Below are 18,872 nucleotides of genomic sequence, written 5' to 3'. Positions count from 1 at the left end.
GCCTGCGTCTTGTGACCGCAGCGTACGTGTAGGTATGTACGGCAGGACCAAATCAGAGAGATATGTAGGATCAAGCCCATGTAATGCTTTGTAGGTTAGCAGTAAAACCTTGAAATCAGCCCTCGCTTTGACAGGAAGCCAGTGTAGAGAGGCTAGCACTGGAGTAATATGATCAAATTTTGGGGTTCTAGTCAGGATTCTAGCAGCCGTATTTAGCACCAACTGAAGTTTATTAAGTGCTTTATCCGGGTAGCCGGAAAGTAGAGCATTGCAGTAGTCTAACCTAGAAGTGACAAAAGCACGGATTAATTTTTCTGCATCATTTTTGGACTGAAAGTTTCTGATTTTTGCAATGTTACGTAGATGGAAAAAAGCTGTCCTTGAAATGGTCTTGATATGTTCTTCAAAAGGTCCTTCACAGTTTTATTTGAGACGACTGTACAACCATTAAGATTAATTGTCAGATTCAACAGAAGATCTCTTTGTTTCTTGGGACCTAGAACAAGCATCTCTGTTTTGTCCGAGTTTAAAAGTAGAAAGTTTGTCTGAAACACATGCTTATAGCAAGGGCAATTTTGGGGCTTCACCATGTTTCATTGAAATGTACAGCTGTGTGTCATCCGCATAGCAGTGAAAGTTAACAGGTGAGGGGAGTTCCTTACTAATCCATGAGCGAAACCCCGCAGATACTTGGCCTTCCATGGAATGAGTAGACACATGCTGTAAAAACACATTTTGTTGCACCTATCCAGTGTATGTGACAAAAACATCTATAATTATTTAGCTAAATAGTTGATTCAATTAATGATTATTGTTCAAGGTTCACACTACTACTTGCAGCTTCATTTTCATTTGAGTGAGTATTTAAAAGGGCTTTTCTGATCTAAAAATGTTGATCTGTGGGGTGTAGTTTTGAAACTCAGTGCAGTTTGACCAGCTATATTGTGGTCGTCTTCCTCAAAGCATATCTGGCTATGTAGCAAGCGTACTTACATGTATGGCATTGGGTCTAATTTCTTTGAAATCTAGTTCATGGCTCTCAAATCCACTATCGCCTTCTAGTGGTGTAAAATCCAAGATGGCGTAGCAATCGGACGTGTGTTTTGTCTTGTCCCGTCCTGTCTAGTGTAAATATAGTTTTCTTCGTTTTTTTTTCTGTATATATTTCGTACATATTTTAATCTCACTTTCAAACTAGAGCTGAATATACTCTCCTGCAACCCGCATCACCCAATGTGGTACGGATCTGCTTTTTCTATACTTTACTTTAGAACCGTCAGAAGCTAGCCAGCTAACTAGCTACTACTCAGTTAGCCATTGCTAGCGGTCTTCAAAGCTAACTAGGACACCAGCGCGACATCAACCCAGAGCATATCAGACTGCTCTTTCTCTACCACATCTCCGGATTCCTACCGCAAGCTCTGAACCTTTACACCGGATCATCGCAACTAGCTAGCTGCAATCCGAGTGGCTACTCCTGGCTAACGTCTCTGTCCCAAAACAAGCTACAGTTAGCCTTGAGCTAAGCCCATCTCCCGACTAGCCGAAGAGGCCCAACAATACCTCTTTTGCCAATTGGCCTGGACCCTTTACTGCCGACACGGAGCCCCGCCGATCCATCACGACTGGTCCGCCGACATAATCGTCCGAGGTGGTTTCAACAGGCTTTTTCGTTGCGACATCGCCAAAGATCCATCTGCTGGCCAAGGCCCGCGAGCTTTCTGAAACGCTGTGTCTCCAGCTCACCCAGCGCATTAGAGCTCCTGTAGCATAATCCTGGGCTACAATTACCCGGGCCCACAACCGGTCTGTCGATGTCACCGCAAGAAGAGGAATAAACAGACTCACCCCATCGCGACGTCCCCCAAAGGTTAGCTCTCTAGCCCTCGCTATCTCCCTGCTTGCTAATTCGGCCTGCTAACGGTTAGCTTGTCTAGCCCGGGCCTACGAACTGTTAGCTTGTTAGCACAGGCCTGCTAACCATCTGGCTCACTGCGTTCTAAACACTCTGAACCCATTTACTTTCTATCTCTCTTTGATTTTTATTTTTGTTTATACCTTCCGGAAACCTGCATCACCCACTGTGATACGGAATCGCTATCACCTTTAATTTTTATTTTATTTTTATGACACACTCAAGAACCTCCAGACGCTAACCAGCTAACTAGCTACAAGCTATTTAGTCATTGTTAGTTTTTTTCTAAACCTGGATAACACTCGCCAGCCCAGCTTCCCTGCCCATCCACCGCTGCCCCCTGGACACTGATCTCTTGGCTACATAGCTGACGCACGCTGGACTGTCCATTAATCACGGTACTCCATTCTGCTTGTTTGTTTTATCTGTCGACCCAGTTGCCTAGTCAACGCCATTTTACCTGCTGTTTGTTGTGCTAGCTGATTAGCCTCGCCTACTGTTTTTAGCTAGCTTTCCCAATTCAACACCTGTGATTACTGTATACCTCGCTGTATGTCTCTCCCAAATGTCAATATGCCTTGTATACTGTTGTTCAGGTTAGTTATCATTGTTTTAGTTCACAATGGAGCCCCTAGATCCACTCTGCATACCCCTGTTACCTCCTTTGTCCCACCCCCCACACATGCGGTGACCTCACCCATTACAACCAGCATGTCCAGAGATACAACCTCTCTCATCATCACCCAGTGCCTGGGCTTACCTCCGCTGTACCCGCACCCCACCATACCCCTGTCTGCGCATTATGCCCTGAATATATTCTACCATGCCCAGAAACCTGCTCCTCTTATCCTCTGCCCCCAACGCTCTAGGCGACCAGTTTTGATAGCCTTTAGCCGCACCCTCATACTACTCCTTCTCTGTTCCGCGGGTGATGTGGAGGTAAACCCAGGCCCTGCATGTCCCCAGGTACCCTCATTTGTTGACTTCTGTGATCGAAAAAGTCTTGGTTTTATGCATGTCAACATCAGAAGCCTCCTCCCTAAGTTTGTTTTACTCACTGCTTTAGCACACTCTGCTAACCCTGATGTCCTTGCCGTGTCTGAATCCTGGCTCAGGAAGGCCACCAAAAATTCAGAGATTTCCATACCCAACTATAACATCTTCCGTCAAGATAGAACTGCCAAAGGGGCGGAGTCGCAGTCTACTGCAGAGATAGCCTGCAAAGTAATGTCATACTTTCCAGGTCCATACCCAAACAGTTTGAACTACTAATTTTGAAAATTACTCTCTCCAGAAACAAGTCTCTCACTGTTGCCGCCTGCTACCGACCCCCGTCAGCTCCCAGCTGTGCCCTGGACACCATTTGTGAATTGATCGCCCCCATCTAGCTTCAGAGTTTGTCCTGTTAGGTGACCTAAACTGGGATATGCTTAACACCCCGGCAGTCCTACAATCTAAGCTAGATGCCCTCAATCTCACGCAAATCATCAAGGAACCCACCAGGTACAACCCTAACTCTGTAAACAAGGGCACCCTCATAGACGTCATCCTGACCAACTGGCCCTCCAAATATACCTCCGCTGTCTTCAACCAGGATCTCAGCGATCACTGCCTCATCGCCTGTATCCGCCACGGAGCCGCAGTCAAACGACCACCCCTCATCACTGTCAAACGCTCCCTAAAACACTTCTGTGAGCAGGCCTTTCTAATCGACCTGGCCCGTGTATCCTGGAAGGACATTGACCTCATCCCGTCAGTTGAGGATGCCTGGTCATTCTTTAAAAGTAACTTCCTCACCATTTTGGATAAGCATGCTCCGTTCAAAAAATGCAGAACCAAGAACAGATACAGCCCTTGGTTCACCCCAGACCTGACTGCCCTCGACCAGCACAAAAACATCCTGTGGCGGACTGCAATAGCATCGAATAGCCCCGTGATATGCAACTGTTCAGGGAAGTCAGGAACCAATACACGCAGTCAGTCAGGAAAGCTAAGGCCAGCTTCTTCAGGCAAAAGTTTGCATCCTGTAGCTCCAACTCCAAAAAGTTCTGGGACACTGTGAAGTCCATGGAGAACAAGAGCACCTCCTCTCAGCTGCCCACTGCACTGAGGCTAGGAAACACGGTCTCCACCGATAAATCCATGATTATCGAAAACTTCAATAAGCACTTCTCAACGGCTGGCCATGCCTTCCGCCTGGCTACTCCAACCTCGGCCAACAGCTCCGCCCCCCGTAGTTCCTCACCCAAGCCTCTCCAGGTTCTCCTTTACCCAAATCCAGATAGCAGATGTTCTGAAAGAGCTGCAAAACCTGGACCCGTACAAATCAGCTGGGCTTGACAATCTGGACCCGCTATTTCTGAAACTATCTGCCGCCATTGTCGCAACCCCTATCACCAGCCTGTTCAACCTCTCTTTCATATCGTCTGAGATCCCCAAGGATTGGAAAGCTGCCGCAGTCATCCCCTCTTCAAAGGAGGAGACACCCTGGACCCAAACTGCTATAGACCTATATCCATCCTGCCCTGCCTATCTAAGGTCTTCGAAAGCCAAGTCAACAAACAGGTCACTGACCATCTCGAATCCCACCGTACCTTCTCCGCTGTGCAATCTGGTTTCCGAGCCGGTCACGGGTGCACCTCAGCCACACTCAAGGTACTAAATGATATCATAACCGCCATCGATAAAAGACAGTACTGTGCAGCCGTCTTCATCGACCTCGCCAAGGCTTTCGACTCTGTCAATCACCAAATTCTTATCGGCAGACTCAACAGCCTCGGTTTTTCGGATGACTGCCTTGCCTGGTTCACCAATTACTTTGCAGACAGAGTTCAGTGTGTCAAATCAGAGGGCATGCTGTCCGGTCCTCTGGCAGTCTCTATGGGGGTGCCACAGGGTTCAATTCTCGGGCCGACTCTTTTCTCTGTATATATCAATGATGTTGCTCTTGCCGCGGGCGATTCCCTGATCCACCTCTACGCAGACGACACCATTCTATATACTTTCGGCCCGTCATTGGACACTGTGCTATCAAACCTCCAAACGAGCTTCAATGCCATACAGCACTCCTTCCGTGGCCTCCAACTGCTCTTAAACGCGAGTAAAACCAAATGCATGCTTTTCAACCGATCGCTGCCTGCACCTGCATGCCCGACTAGCATCACCACCCTGGATGGTTCCAACCTTGAATATGTGGACATCTATAAGTACCTAGGTGTCTGGCTAGACTGCAAACTCTCCTTCCAGACTCACATCAAACATCTCCAATCAAAAATCAAATCCAGAGTCGGCTTTCTATTCCGCAACAAAGCCTCCTTCACTCACGCTGCCAAGCTTACCCTAGTAAAACTGACTATCCTACCGATCCTCGACTTCGGCGATGTCATCTACAAAATGGCTTCCAACACTCTACTCAGCAAACTGGATGCAGTCTATCACAGTGCCATCCGTTTTGTCACTAAAGCACCTTATACCACCCACCACTGCGACTTGTATGCTCTAGTCGGCTGGCCCTCACTACATATTCGTCGCCAGACCCACTGGCTCCAGGTCATTTACAAGTCCATGCTAGGTAAAGCTCCGCCTTATCTCAGTTCACTGGTCACGATGGCAACACCCATCCGTAGCACGCGCTCCAGCAGGTGTATCTCACTGATCATCCCTAAAGCCAACACCTCATTTGCCGCCTTTCGTTCCAGTACTCTGCTGCCTGTGACTGGAACGAATTGCTAAAAATCGCTGAAGTTGGAGACTTTTATCTCCCTCACCAACTTCAAACATCAGCTATCCGAGCAGCTAACCGATCGCTGCAGCTGTACATAGTCTATAGGTAAATAGCTCACCCTTATTCACCTGCCTCATTCCCATACTGTTTTTATACTGTTTTTATTTATTTACTTTTCTGCTCTTTTGCACACCAATATCACCAATATCTCTACCTGTACATGCCCATCTGATCATTTATCACTCCAGTGTTAATCTGCAAAATTGTATTATTCGCCTACCTCCTCATGCCTTTTGCACACATTGTATATAGATTGCCCATTTTTTTCTACTGTGTTATTGACTAGTTAATTGTTTACTCCATGTGTAACTCTGTGTTGTCTGTTCACACTGCTATGCTTTATCTTGGCCAGGTCGCAGTTGCAAATGAGAACTTGTTCTCAACTAGCCTACCTGGTTAAATAAAGGTGAAAAAAAAACAGCAGGTGTGACACGCCCACGTTTTGCACATTTCCCGTGACGTCACTCTGTCTTTTTTGGTGTTATTGAAGGAAGAAGAGTCGCATTCACGGAAGTCAACCAACTCGACAAGTTGCTGTTAACCAAGCTAACAGGTAATGTAAAAAAAAACGTGTTCGTTAGATATGAAATTTAAAGTATGCATTTTATTGTTTGGTCGTTTTTTAAGATAACTTCTGTTGCTAGCTGGATACGTTTTATTCGAACAGCACTGCTTTGTTTATCAGACGTTAGCTAACTATCTTGCTAGCATAGCTAACCACTAACGTTAGTAGTTAACTATATTTCTTCATCCTTGTTGTGCAAACTAGCTAGTTAGCTCACTATTTACTTTACTATGTGATCCATCAACATGGATTTAGTTCATTAAAATGTTTATACTTTCTGAATTTCTGATGGAGGTGATGTAAGCTAGTTAGACGGTTATTGGTTTCAGGGGTAGATACTGTTAGCTTTTTAGCTAGTTAAGTTAGCTACATAGCTCAATGTCTGTCAGTTTTATATGTCCGCTCCAGTCCTACCTGCCTGTAGTTACTGGTGTGGCCATCAACCCGCTCACATGATGGTGATGACTCACTAGTGTCGAAACCTCTCCTTATTCCCTCATCTCCTTCATCTTCACGTTCTCTGAACAAAGGATAGGTAAAAACAATATGGTGGGTGATGACAGTATGTTTGTGTGGCAAAGAAATTGTCAGACTTGCTAGTATGTATTGGCTCCTCTTTTCAATACCAACTTATTTTGTTTCCTTAGCTGGCCATCATGCTTGGGGGAGGATTCAAAGCAGAAAGACTCCGGGTCAACCTCAGACTGGTGATCAATCGCCTGAAGCTCTTGGAGAAAAAGAAAAGTGAGCCAGGCAACAACAGTACTAGTCAAAAGTTTGGACACACTTACTCATTCCAGGGGTTTTCTTTATTGTTACTATTTTCTACATTGTAGAATAATAGTGAAGACATCAAAACTATGAAATAACACATGAATTCATGTAACCAAAAAAAGTGTTAAACAAATCTAAATATATTTGAGATTCTTCAAAGTAGCCACCCTTTGCCTTGATGACAGCTTTGCATTCTTGGCATTCTCTCAACCAGCTTCATGAGGTAGTCACCTGGAATGCATTTCAATTAAGAGGTGTGCCTTGTTGAAAGTTAATTTATGGAATTTATTTCCTCAATGCATTTGAGCCAATCAGTTGTGTTGTGACAAGGTAGGGAGTAGCCCCATCTTCTTCCACAGAAGATGGGGTAAAAGACCAAGTCCATATTATAGCAAGAACATCTCAACATCAACTGTTCAGCGGAGACTGTGTGAATAAATGTAAATGAATCAAGCCTTCATGGTCAAATTGCTGCAAAGAACCACTACTAAAGGACCCCAATGATAAGAGACTTGCTTAGGCCAAGAAACACAAGCAATGGACATTAGACCAGTGGAAATTGGTCTGATGGGTCCAAATTTGAGATTTTTGGTTCCAACCACCGTGTCTTTGTGGGACGCAGAGTAGGTGAGGTGGTGATCTCCTCGTGTGGTTCCCACTGTGAAGCATGGATGAGGTGTGATGGTGTGGAGGTGCTTTGCTGGTGACACTGTCAGTGCTTTATTTAGAATTCAAGGCACACTTAACCACCATAGCTACCACAGCATTCTGCAGCGACGTGTGGTTCCCACCAGATGACCTGACCTCCACAATCACCCGACCTCAACCCAATTGAGATGGTTTAGGATGTGTTGGACAGCAGAGTGAAAGAAAAGCAGCCAACAAGTGCTCAGTGTATGTGGGAACTCCATCAAGACTGTTGGAAAAGCATTCCAGGTGAAGGTGGTAAAGAGAATGCCCAGAGTGTGCAAAGCTGTCAATGCAAAGGGTGGCTACTTTGAAGAATCTAAAATATCTTGATTTTTGTTTTGGTTACCACATGATTTCATAGTTTTCATGTCTTCATTCTACAATGTAGAAAATAGTAAACATAAAGAAACCCTTGAATAAGTAGGTGTCCAAACCTTTGACTGGTACTGTACATACAAACACACTATGCAAGCTGTAGTCTCTGTTATTTAACATTTCTGTGTCTGATTGTCTGTAAAATAAATGCTTACAGAATGGATCTTCTGTCCCTTTGTAGCTGAGCTAGCTCAGAAAGCACGGAAGGAGATTGCAGACTACCTGTCAACAGGAAAGGATGAGCGAGCACGGATCCGTGTGGAACACATCATCAGAGAGGACTACTTGGTAGAGGCCATGGAGATCCTAGAACTGTACTGTGACCTGCTGCTGGCTCGCTTTGGCCTCATCCAGTCCATGAAGTAAATGAGCCTGCCTAGAGGACTCGGAAAAGATTCTCCTTGTCCAATTGTTTATTTCCTTGCATCATGTCTCCTTGCTGTCTCCTCAAAACACATTGGATGAGGTTAGAGAGGGGAGGAGCCTTGCGACTTCTCTTCCAACGCATTTTGAGACGGAGACGAGAGCTGATGCAAGGAATCGAGTAAAGACAATTGAAAGAAGAGCCAAAATTTCTCCTGGTCAAGGAAAAACTCCTTTCCCTATTATGGGTGTTTTCAGTTTATCCGTCAGGGCTCGACATTAACGCTTGTCCGGGACAGGTAAACAATTAGTTGGACAAGAAGAACATCGATTTACTGTAAATTGTCTGGAAGGACAAGCTAAAAAATTAAATCCTAAAATTGCGCCGATCACAGTTTTGCGGTCACGAGATGATCAAAGCTCAGAGCCTATTTGTTGATATTCCTTGCTAGTTAGTGAGTTATTTGACCACTGACGGTACATTTTTGATTAGCTGACAGATCATATGGCCATGATGAAAAGTCATGTGTACATCCCCTGCATTTCTACCAGTGTGATTGGGCCTGAGGAGAGATATTGTCGCAGCTAGACTATGGCCTATAAAATAATGATACACTAACAGATAGTTAGCCAATTCAAAACATATCATGTAGTTTGGCTGGTTTATCTTGGTAGTTAAGTATTTAGCTAATAGCATGTATTGATGTCCTTCAAAAATGTTGTCCAGCACTCCTGAATAAATGACCGTCATGCAGTTGATGAATGGGTGCGTTAACCTACTCCATATATATATATTTTAATTTAAAAAGCATCTGAAACACTATTCAACACCGGCCATGTCATTTTGACAGTGTTAAAAATATTCTTGGAATAGCTAGGGCTGGGATGAAACCAGTGTCGCAATATTTCTTCCATGAGAACCCAAAGCAGTCCCAACTCTTTGGTCCTTTAAAACCCGGTCTGTATGTAAAATACAGAAATATGACCCTGGATGAAAAATAGGGCTGTTTTCCTAAATCCGCTTTGTGTTTTGTTTCCTTGCCCCGATAATGACGAGTATCGCCCCGGTCCTAAGAGTAGCCTAATTTTGAAATTACTCCTATCCTGTCAATAGATCTCCACGAAAACCTTCGTATTTCAGCCTTACATGGTTATAGATAAACATATCTTCGAGAGTTACCTTGCTTTGAAGTAGCCTACTTAAGCCATTTGATCCCTTATTCATTTATTAGTATTTGGTTGTAATTTTAAAGTAAAAAAATGATTTGTGTTATTTAAGGATTGCCAACTATCCTCCAGGAGAGCCTTAAAGGGCGGCAGGTAGCCTAGAGCTTTGAGCTAGTAACAAAACTCGCTGGTTGGAATACCCGAGTCGACGAGGTAAAAATCTGTCATTGTGCCTTTGAGCAAGTTACTTAATAGTACTTTTCTACAGGGGGCGCCGTACTACTATGGCTCACCCAGTAAAACGACACATTTCACTGCACCTATCTGGTGACACAACATTTGTATTTTTTTAAAGGGCTGTGTTCGATTTTGAGAGTCTGAATATGCAAAGAAGTCTATAGGCAGAGGGTGGCTTACATTTTTCTGATTCTCTGTATGGTAATGATAATTGTTTTGTAAAGTGATTCCTTGCATCATACAACACCCATGTTAAGTCACCCTTTTGGCCCATGATGTTACAGACTATTTTTAATTTGAGCCTTCAGACAAGTAAAAAATCTGTCAAGCCCTTAACACCTATTTGTCTGTTTCTTGAAAGGGAGCTCGACCCTGGCCTGCAGGAAGCTGTGTCCACTCTCATCTGGGCAGCCCCACGTCTGCAGTCTGAGGTCAACGAGCTCAAAATTGTGAGTAGTATACATTGTGCGTTAGCATGTCTAGTCTCTTGGATTAGTCGTATTATACTGCCTAATTTAAACACTTGCATCCTGCCCCTTACCCAATACACATGTAACTATTGAACTATAAATTGTGCCTTCCTGTATTATACTTATAATAATAATAATAATATATGCCATTTAGCAGACGCTTTTATCCAAAGCGACTTACATTCATGTGTGCATACATTCTACGTATGGGTGGTCCCGGGGACATATGTGTGTATACATATATACATATATACATATATACACATATACACATATATATATATTATTCTATTCAACTGCCATTTACTTTATGTTCGTATTTTTATCTTTTATGTTTTATTGTTTCATTGTCGAAGAAACCTGCAAGTAAGCATTATGTTGTGGACCATGTATACCATGCATATCCTCTACATAGGATTAATAAAACTTAACTAGTCCTCAGTAAAAAAAAAAAGTGTGCATTTTGTACACTTTTTGCTGTGTATCCTTGATACTGTGCTTTCTCCATACAGGTGTCTGATCAGCTGTGTGCCAAATACAGCAAGGAGTATGGCAAGCTCTGTAGGACAAACCAAATCGGGACAGTCAATGATAGGGTATGCATTTTTAGATGGTCTGCTTCAAGATACAGTACCAGTCAAAGTTTGGACACCTACTCATTCAAGGGTTTTTCTTTTTACTATTTTCTCCATTGTAGAATAATAGTGAAGACATCAAAACGATGAAATAACACATATGGAATCATGTAGTAACAAATAAAGTGTTAAACATATCCAAATATTAGATTATTTTTTAGATTCTTCAAAGTAGCCACCCTTTGCCTTGATGACAGATTTGCACATTCTTTGTGGTATACAGAAGATGGTCTTTTACCAAATTGGGCAAAAAAGTCCATATTATGGCAAGAACCGCTCAAATAAGCAAAGAGAAATGACAGTCCGTTACTTTAAGACTGGGTCAATATGGAACATTTCAAGAACTTTGTACGTTCCTTCAGGTGCAGTTGCAAAAGCCATCAAGCGCTATTATGAAACTGGCTCTCATAAGGACCGTCACAGGAAAGGAAGACCCAGAGTTACCTCTGCTGCAGAGGATAAGTTCATTAGAGTTACCAGCCCAATAAATGCTTGACAGAATTCAAGTAACAAACACATCTCAACAGCCACTGTTCAGAGGAGACCGTATGAATCAGGCCTTCATGGTTGAATTGCTGCAAAGAAACCACTATTAAAGGACAACAATAATAAGAGACTTACTTGAGACAAGAAACACAAGCAATGGATATTAGACCAGTGGAAATCTGGTGTCCAAATTTGAGATTTTTGGTCCAAACACTGTCTTTGTGAGACGCAGAGTAGGTGAGCTGATGATCTCCTCGTGTGGTTCCCACCGTGAAGCATGGAGGAGGAGGTGTGGGGGTGCAAATCTGTCATCAAGGCAAAGGGTGGCTACATTGAAGAATCTGATTTTTGATTTGTTTAACTTTTTTGGTTACATTAATCTATATGTGTTATTTCATAGTTGATGTCTTCACTAGTATTCTACAATGTAGAAAAAAATAAAGAAACCCTTGAATGAGTAGGTATATCCAAACTTTTGATTGGTACTGTAGATATGTTTGTTTCTGCCTGAAACATTTCCCTGTCTCTACTTTACCCCATAGCTCATGCACAAACTGAGTGTAGAGGCTCCACCTAAGATCCTGGTGGAGCGCTACCTCATTGAGATTGCCAAGAATTACAACGTGCCCTACGAGTCAGACGCCATGGTCAGAGTGAGTATCTGATGATGATAACCTGTCTGCCTCCCGCCATTCACCTGTGTGCCTGTCTCCTTGTGCCACCCCCTGACTGACTCTACTATTTATATACTACCAAGTCTGGAACCAACAGGACCCTGAACAGCTTCTAGCCCCAAGCCATAAGACTACTAAATAGTTAACTAAATACCTGCCCGGACTATCTGCATTGACCCTTTTTGCACTCTTTTGACTCATCACATACACAGCACTCATTGCCTGTCCTGTTGCCTAGTAACTTTATTCCTAGTTATATGTACGTATCTACCTCAATTACATTGACCCAGTACTGGTAATCCGTGTATATAGCCATGTTATCAGTACTCATTGTGTATGCATTATTACTTTACGTGTTATTATTTCTCCGTTTTGTTTCTCTCTGCATTGTTGGGAAAGGCCCGTAAGTAAGCATTTCACTGTTAAAGCCAATTTATGCTTCATCTGAAAATGTGGTCAGAGGCTTCGTATGGAGGGTGTGACGCTCATTGCGGAGCCTCCGGAAGCATGCAGAGGCCAAGTCAAGCTCTGTGCCGTTTCGCCGGGCACCTGTCAAATTTTGTAACAATGCAAAGGGCCTTGTTTAGCACCGCATTGACATGATTGGTTGACGGTATGTGAGGGAGGGAGGTCCTGTATGAACTTTAACTCACTTCCTTGACAACTGCTTTGCTGCGCGCGAGAAAGTATGAATGCACCGACTTTTGCAGAGGCCGTATCACCATAAATGTTGCACGGCCAATGCAGACGTTGGATTGATCATGCAGTCCTTTTAGTCTACACCTGTTTACGATGCATGTGACAAATTACATTTTATTTCTACACCCCCCCACACACGCAGCCGGAGGTGTGTAAAGGCGAAGAGGCTGACCTCATAGACGTGGACTCTGACTTCAAGAAGCCAGGTGGTGGTGGGGGTGGTGGCTTCACCGCTGGAGCCATGCCTATGCCCATGGGCCCCCCATCAGCGTTCAGCTACCCAACACCCAAAGGAGCAGTAAGACATTTTTTTTTCTTCCCCAAAAGTGGCTTGAATGACACCACTCCTGTTTGGAGAGATAGTTGCTTACAGATGGAGTCCGCAGTAGGGGGAAACGGCGCCACTGACCGCTATTGTTCATGCAGCATGGGAAAAAAGTGCTGTACGTATGTGCTTTTCTGTCGCGCGTGCGATGTCAGAGAGGAAAACAGTGTTAGTTGTTTGAAGTAACTTTGTTGTCGTAATATCTCAAACAGACATGGCTGTTTCACCATTAAGGATTCCAGCTTTAATAAATATAGAGATGTAGATTTATAAATGTGATGTTTTTTTATTTAGATTTGTTTTTTTCTTTAGATGCCCGGCCCCATAGGGTTCAACGGCCCCTCTGTTGGCACATATGATGCCTTTAACAACTTCCAGCCTCCAATGAGAGGAGGGCACCCCCCTGAGCTGCCCAGCTGCCCCCCTACCTACGAGTCTGTAAGTGTCAGAGCCCCCTGCCCCTTCTGCTTCTCCAGACAGATGGACAGCTGGCCAGTTCACCTTTCAGGGAAGAGGAGTTCATTATAGTTTGCTTGTGCCATCGCTTGTCTCTGCAGCACAGTGCTATGATACAGGGACGTGATGGGGATTGGATAAGAACAGATAGAATGTGGAAACGGTCATAGCTGGTATTAACTGCTAATCACTAACCTTGTGCTGAACTGCATACAACTGTCTTTTGAATGCTCTGAGTAATTTATAATATGCTGAAACAGATCTACTTGCTGTCAAACTAGTATGTTACTGGATGTGGCAGGGAAGCCATGTTCTTCATAGTGAAGTGAATGCAATTTGAGGTTAATTATATTATAAGCTCTTGCTTTTTGCTCATTCTTACCCCAACGGTGTTGACCTTCTCAGCAATGCACTACTTCAATGATTATTCCTCCTCCAATCACATACTAACAAACAAAACATTGTTTTTCTCTGCCTTGTCATGTATCAATACAACTTTAACATTTCAACATGCAGGCAGGGTGATCATGATGTGTGTGTATTTTTCAGATTGATGAGCTGTCTATTAAACCTTCTGATCGATCCCAGGTGTCTGGTAAGTTGTTTTCAATTCATTTTTCCTTTCCTACACGTCAATCTCTTCAGCGATAATATTGCTTTCTTTTTGCATAACGGTTACATTGGGGTGTATTTGTAATGTCAATCTAAACATATGTTCTTTCCACAGGCCCCGGGCCTTCATCCCAGATCTACGATAACAACGCCCTCCCTGAGCTGCCCTCAGTTCCCGACACGCTTCCCACTTCCTCCTTTGGAATTGGACGAAACACTACGAGCTCTGATGACATCGACTTTGATGACCTGTCACGGCGCTTTGAGGATCTGAAGAAGAAGACTTAATCCTCCAGTATCCCATCATGCTGTGTTGTCAGTCACCGCAGTTACAGGATCAGGAAATGTTTAAATATTTGGATTGGCACCCTTTGCAGTGAAACTCTCCTCACTGTGTAGTTTTACTGATGTAAACATGGACTGTACCTCATTCAAACACACGTGTCTGTCTGGCAGACTAAAGGTGAAGGCCCTTTAGAGGGCTATTTGACAGTACATTTTGCAGTACACTTTATTATGGACTACGTCCAATCAACTGGACCATATAGGTGTCATCTTTATATGAGCACTTTGGATGTTACTGATAGTAACTAGTATTCTATGTAACCTCTCAATCTTTCTCGTTGTCACCTATCCCCTTGAGTCACAGTATGAGACAATATTTGGTTAATAATCAAATAGTCTTAACTAATAGTGTCTCTTGTCCAGAGACTGGATTGAGTAATCCAGAATGTCAATAGTATGTCGTTGGTGGGTTTCATGAAACTGTTTTTTTACCTTTCACTGAATCGCCTACTAGAAAAACCTGTTTACTGGCACACCCATTATGTCGAAATATTCAGGCCTAGGACATTTTCAAGACCGGGTGCTACGGCCTATTTCGGGTTTTACCCTCATTACTCTCTGGCTCTGGACCTTTGGTGACATCTGAAACCGGTTCTTTGACATCTGTTACCTTATATGGGGTGAAGGGATTTAATTAGACTTGATTGATAAAGTGGGGTATTGAGATATGAAATACACAATGCTATTTACAGTAATGATTGTTTTAATTGTACAGCAACCATATGTTGGTAGGAGGTTGAAGGCAAGAGCTGGAAAATATTTTTATTTTGTACATTTGTTCTAATAAAATCCACTTGATGTTTTAAAGATGATTTAGTTTAACCCTATACATGCACTTTCCATGTTTGTGTAAAATAACCCATGCAGTGTATTGGTGACTGGAATGCATGATTTCACTGGTGACAGAAATTATACTCTATGAAAAACCACTTGACCATGTAAGTTTGATGTAAATACGTCCCTCAAATGTAATGGGTTCTTCTTCCTCTTTGTGTAATATAATGTTTATAGTGTGATTCAGTATGTTATCTATGGATGTGCGCCACGCTGCATTTACCATCATCAGAGGCCTTCCCATTCTGTAAGTATATTCAGACGATGTACACGTAACATGCAGTGGTGGAAAAACTACCCAATTGTCATACTTGAATAAAAGTAACGATGCCTTAATAGAAAATGACTCAAGTGAAAGTCACCCAGTAAAATACTACTTGATTAAAAGTCAAAAGTATTTGGTTTTAAAATACTTAAGTATTGAAAGTATAAATAATTTTAAATTCCTTATTTTAAGCAACCAGAAAACACAATTCTTGTGTTTTTAAATTTTGCGGATAGCCAGGGACACACTCCCAACACAGACAATATACAAACTAAGCATTTGTGTTTAGTAAGCCCACCAGATCAGAGGTGATAGAGATGACTAGGGATGTTATTTTGATAAGTGTGAATTGGACCAATTTTCTGTCCTGTTAAGCATTCAAAATGTAATGGGGGAAAATGTACAACATTTTTTGGGGGGGGAAAGTAGTGAAGTAAAAGTTGTCAAAATAGTAAAGTACAGATACTCCAGAAAATTACTTAAGTAGTACTGTAAAGTATTTTTACCTAAGTACTTTACACCACTTGTAACATGCCTATTTCTTAATTCATATAATCTTTGTTAAAATTAGTTTAAAGTTTTTTTATTTTGTGAACATGTATTGAATCTTGGTGATGGAAGTAGTTTTGATAAAGGAGAGAAACGGGGCTGGATTTGCTGTTCCAGTCTTATAGCTTGTTTTCACTCATTTACTATGGATGGCAGTTAGGACAGTCTACTCCACCATCCTAAAATAAGACTTTAACACTACCGTACAGTGACCCGCTCACTGCTTTGACTGCTCATCCTCTTAGGTGTAATATAGGATTGTTTGAAGAGTGCTTGATACTAACTTTGATTAGCAAGTGTACTGTATATGTTGTCACAAAGCAGATATTAGCCTATGTTTTGTATGTCTAATAAAGGACATATTTCTAATTGAAGTTCTGGGGTGGCTAATTTTCTTAGATGGAATTGTTTCTGTGTCATATCTTTTCAAGTGAATAAGTGCTACTGTAATCAAGGAAGTCGGTTGGTAGTGCAGTGTAGATACTAGTGCTGCCACTAGAGAGGGTAGATTACCAGTGTTAGTTGTTTGCATTAACTTTGTTGTTGTTTTAGTATCGCCAACAGACATGGCTGTTTCACCATTAAGGATTCCAGCTTTAATAAATATAGAGATGTAGATTTATAAATGTGATGTTTTTATTTAGATTTGTTTTTTTCTTTAGATGCCCGGCCCCATAGGGTTCATCGGCCCCTCTGTTGGCACATATGATGCCTTTAACAACCTCCTGCCTCCAATGAGAGGAGGGCACCCCCTGAGCTGCCCAGCTGCCCCCTACCTACGAGTCTGTAAGTGTCAGCCCCCTGCCCCTTCTGCTTCTCCAGACAGATAGACAGCCGGCCAGTTCACCTTTCAGGGTAGAGGAGTTCATGATAGTTTGCTTGTGCCATCGCTTGTCTCTGCAGCACAGTGCTATGATACAGGGACGTGATGGGGATTGGATAAGAACAGATAGAATGTGGAAACGGTCATAGCTGGTATTAACTGCTAATCACTAACCTTGTGCTGAACTGCATACAACTGTCTTTTGAATGCTCTGAGTGATTTATAATATGCTGAAACAGATCTACTTGCTGTCAAACTAGTATGTTACTGGATGTGGCAGGGAAGCCATGTTCTTCATAGTGAAGTGAATGCAATTTGAGGTTAATTATATTATAAGCTCTTGCTTTTTGCTCATTCTTACCCCAACAGTGTTGACCTTCTCAGCAATGCACTACTTCAATGATTATTCCTCCTCCAATCACATACAAAACATTGTTTTTCTCTGCCTTCTCATGTATCTATACAACTTTAACAGTTCAACATGTAGGCAGGGTAGAGCGATCATGATGTGTGTGTATTTTTCAGATTGATGAGCTGTCTATTAAACCTTCTGATCGATCCCAGGTGTCTGGTAAGTTGTTTTCAATTCATTTTTCCTTTCCTACACGTCAATCTCTTCAGCGATAGTATTGCTTTCTTTTTGCATAACGGTTGCATTGGGGTGTATTTGTAATGTCAATTTAAACATATGTTCTTTCCACAGGCCCCGGGCCTTCATCCCAGATCTACGATAACAACGCCCTCCCTGAGCTGCCCTCAGTTCCCAACACGCTTCCCACTTCCTCCTTTGGAGTTAGACGAAACACTGCGAGCTCTGATGACATCGACTTTGATGACCTGTCACGGCGCTTTGAGGATCTGAAGAAGAAGACCTAATCCTCCAGTATCCCATCATGCTGTGTTGTCAGTCACCGCAGTTACAGGATCAGGAAATGTTTAAATATTTGGATTGGCACCCTTTGCAGTGAAACTCTCCTCACTGTGTAGTTTTACTGATGTAAACATGGACTGTACCTCATTCAAACACACGTGTCTGTCTGGCAGACTAAAGGTGAAGGCCCTTTAGAGGGCTATTTGACAGTACATTTTATTATCGACTACGTCCAATCAAAACTGGACCGTATAGATGTCATCTTTATATGAGCACTTTGGATATAAAATGGCCTTCCTGATAGTAACTAGTACTCTATGTAACCTCTCAATCTTTCTCGTTGTTATGGTTGTCACCTATCCCCTTGAGTCACAGTATGAGACAATATTTGGTTAATAATCAAATAGTCTTAACTAATAGTGTCTCTCGTCCAGAGACTGGATTGAGTAATCCAGAATGTCAATAGTGTGTCGTTGGTGGGTTTCATGAAACTGTGTTTTACCTGCCGCTGAATCGCACCTGTTTTCTGGCAAACCCATTGTCGAAATTTCCAGGCCTAGGACATTTTCAAGGTCGTAGCACCCTGTCTATGTCAGGTTGAAGCAGTGCTACTGCAAATCAAATGAACTCAGTTGATAGTGCAGTGTAGATACTAGTACTGTCACTAGATGGTAGATTACTATATGAACAGTGACTGATATGAATGCCTCAATGGATGAGGCAGGTAAAGGGTTACACACAGGACACAGAGACGAGTCTCCTATGCCTTGAGGGACCCATCTCCAAGAGAGCAGGGTTTCATTCGATGACCTTGAAAATACTTTGAAACAAACATAAAATAAAAATAAGTGTACTTCAACTAACTTTGAAGTGGACCCTTCGTTTTAGGAACTTTCCCAAGGTTTGAGCTTGCAGTACATGACCCAGGATCCTGCAGAGGGAGGCTTGTTTGACACTG

General features: G+C 42.7%; 1 protein-coding gene across 4 annotated transcripts; it reads left to right on the top strand.

Annotated features, from left to right (window-relative positions):
- Nucleotides 1-6,114: 6,114 nt before the first annotated feature.
- LOC118393787 (IST1 homolog) lies at nt 6,115-18,215 on the top strand. Of its 4 annotated transcripts, none has more exons than XM_052462133.1 (11): nt 6,199-6,252; nt 6,795-6,813; nt 6,912-7,008; nt 8,285-8,465; nt 10,232-10,319; nt 10,853-10,936; nt 12,004-12,114; nt 12,977-13,132; nt 13,472-13,597; nt 17,569-17,614; nt 17,747-18,215. In XM_052462133.1, the coding sequence occupies exons 2-11, from the start codon at nt 6,811-6,813 to the stop codon at nt 17,917-17,919; spliced, it is 1,065 nt and encodes a 354-aa protein (XP_052318093.1). In that variant the 5' UTR covers nt 6,199-6,252; nt 6,795-6,810; the 3' UTR covers nt 17,920-18,215. The 4 variants fall into 4 exon arrangements, with proteins under 4 accessions (XP_052318094.1, XP_052318093.1, XP_052318092.1 ...); XM_052462132.1 differs by lacking the exon at nt 17,569-17,614 and adding an exon at nt 14,165-14,210 and having other exon boundaries at nt 6,200-6,252; XM_052462131.1 differs by lacking the exons at nt 17,569-17,614; nt 17,747-18,215 and adding exons at nt 14,165-14,210; nt 14,343-16,594 and having other exon boundaries at nt 6,207-6,252.
- Nucleotides 18,216-18,872: the final 657 nt, after the last annotated feature.

The sequence above is a fragment of the Oncorhynchus keta genome, chromosome 14 (genome assembly GCF_023373465.1).
Source record: "Oncorhynchus keta strain PuntledgeMale-10-30-2019 chromosome 14, Oket_V2, whole genome shotgun sequence".
Lineage (NCBI taxonomy): Eukaryota > Metazoa > Chordata > Actinopteri > Salmoniformes > Salmonidae > Oncorhynchus > Oncorhynchus keta.
The sequence above is the reverse complement of the archived record's forward strand: the minus strand, read 5'-3'. Positions and strand labels throughout refer to the sequence as shown.

Coding starts and splice junctions, on each gene's coding strand:
- LOC118393787 (XM_052462133.1), top strand. Junction 7,009..8,284: donor GCTCTTGGAGAAAAAGAAAA/GTGAGCCAGGCA, acceptor GTCCCTTTGTAG/CTGAGCTAGCTCAGAAAGCA. Junction 13,598..17,568: donor GCCCCCCTACCTACGAGTCT/GTAAGTGTCAGA, acceptor TGTATTTTTCAG/ATTGATGAGCTGTCTATTAA.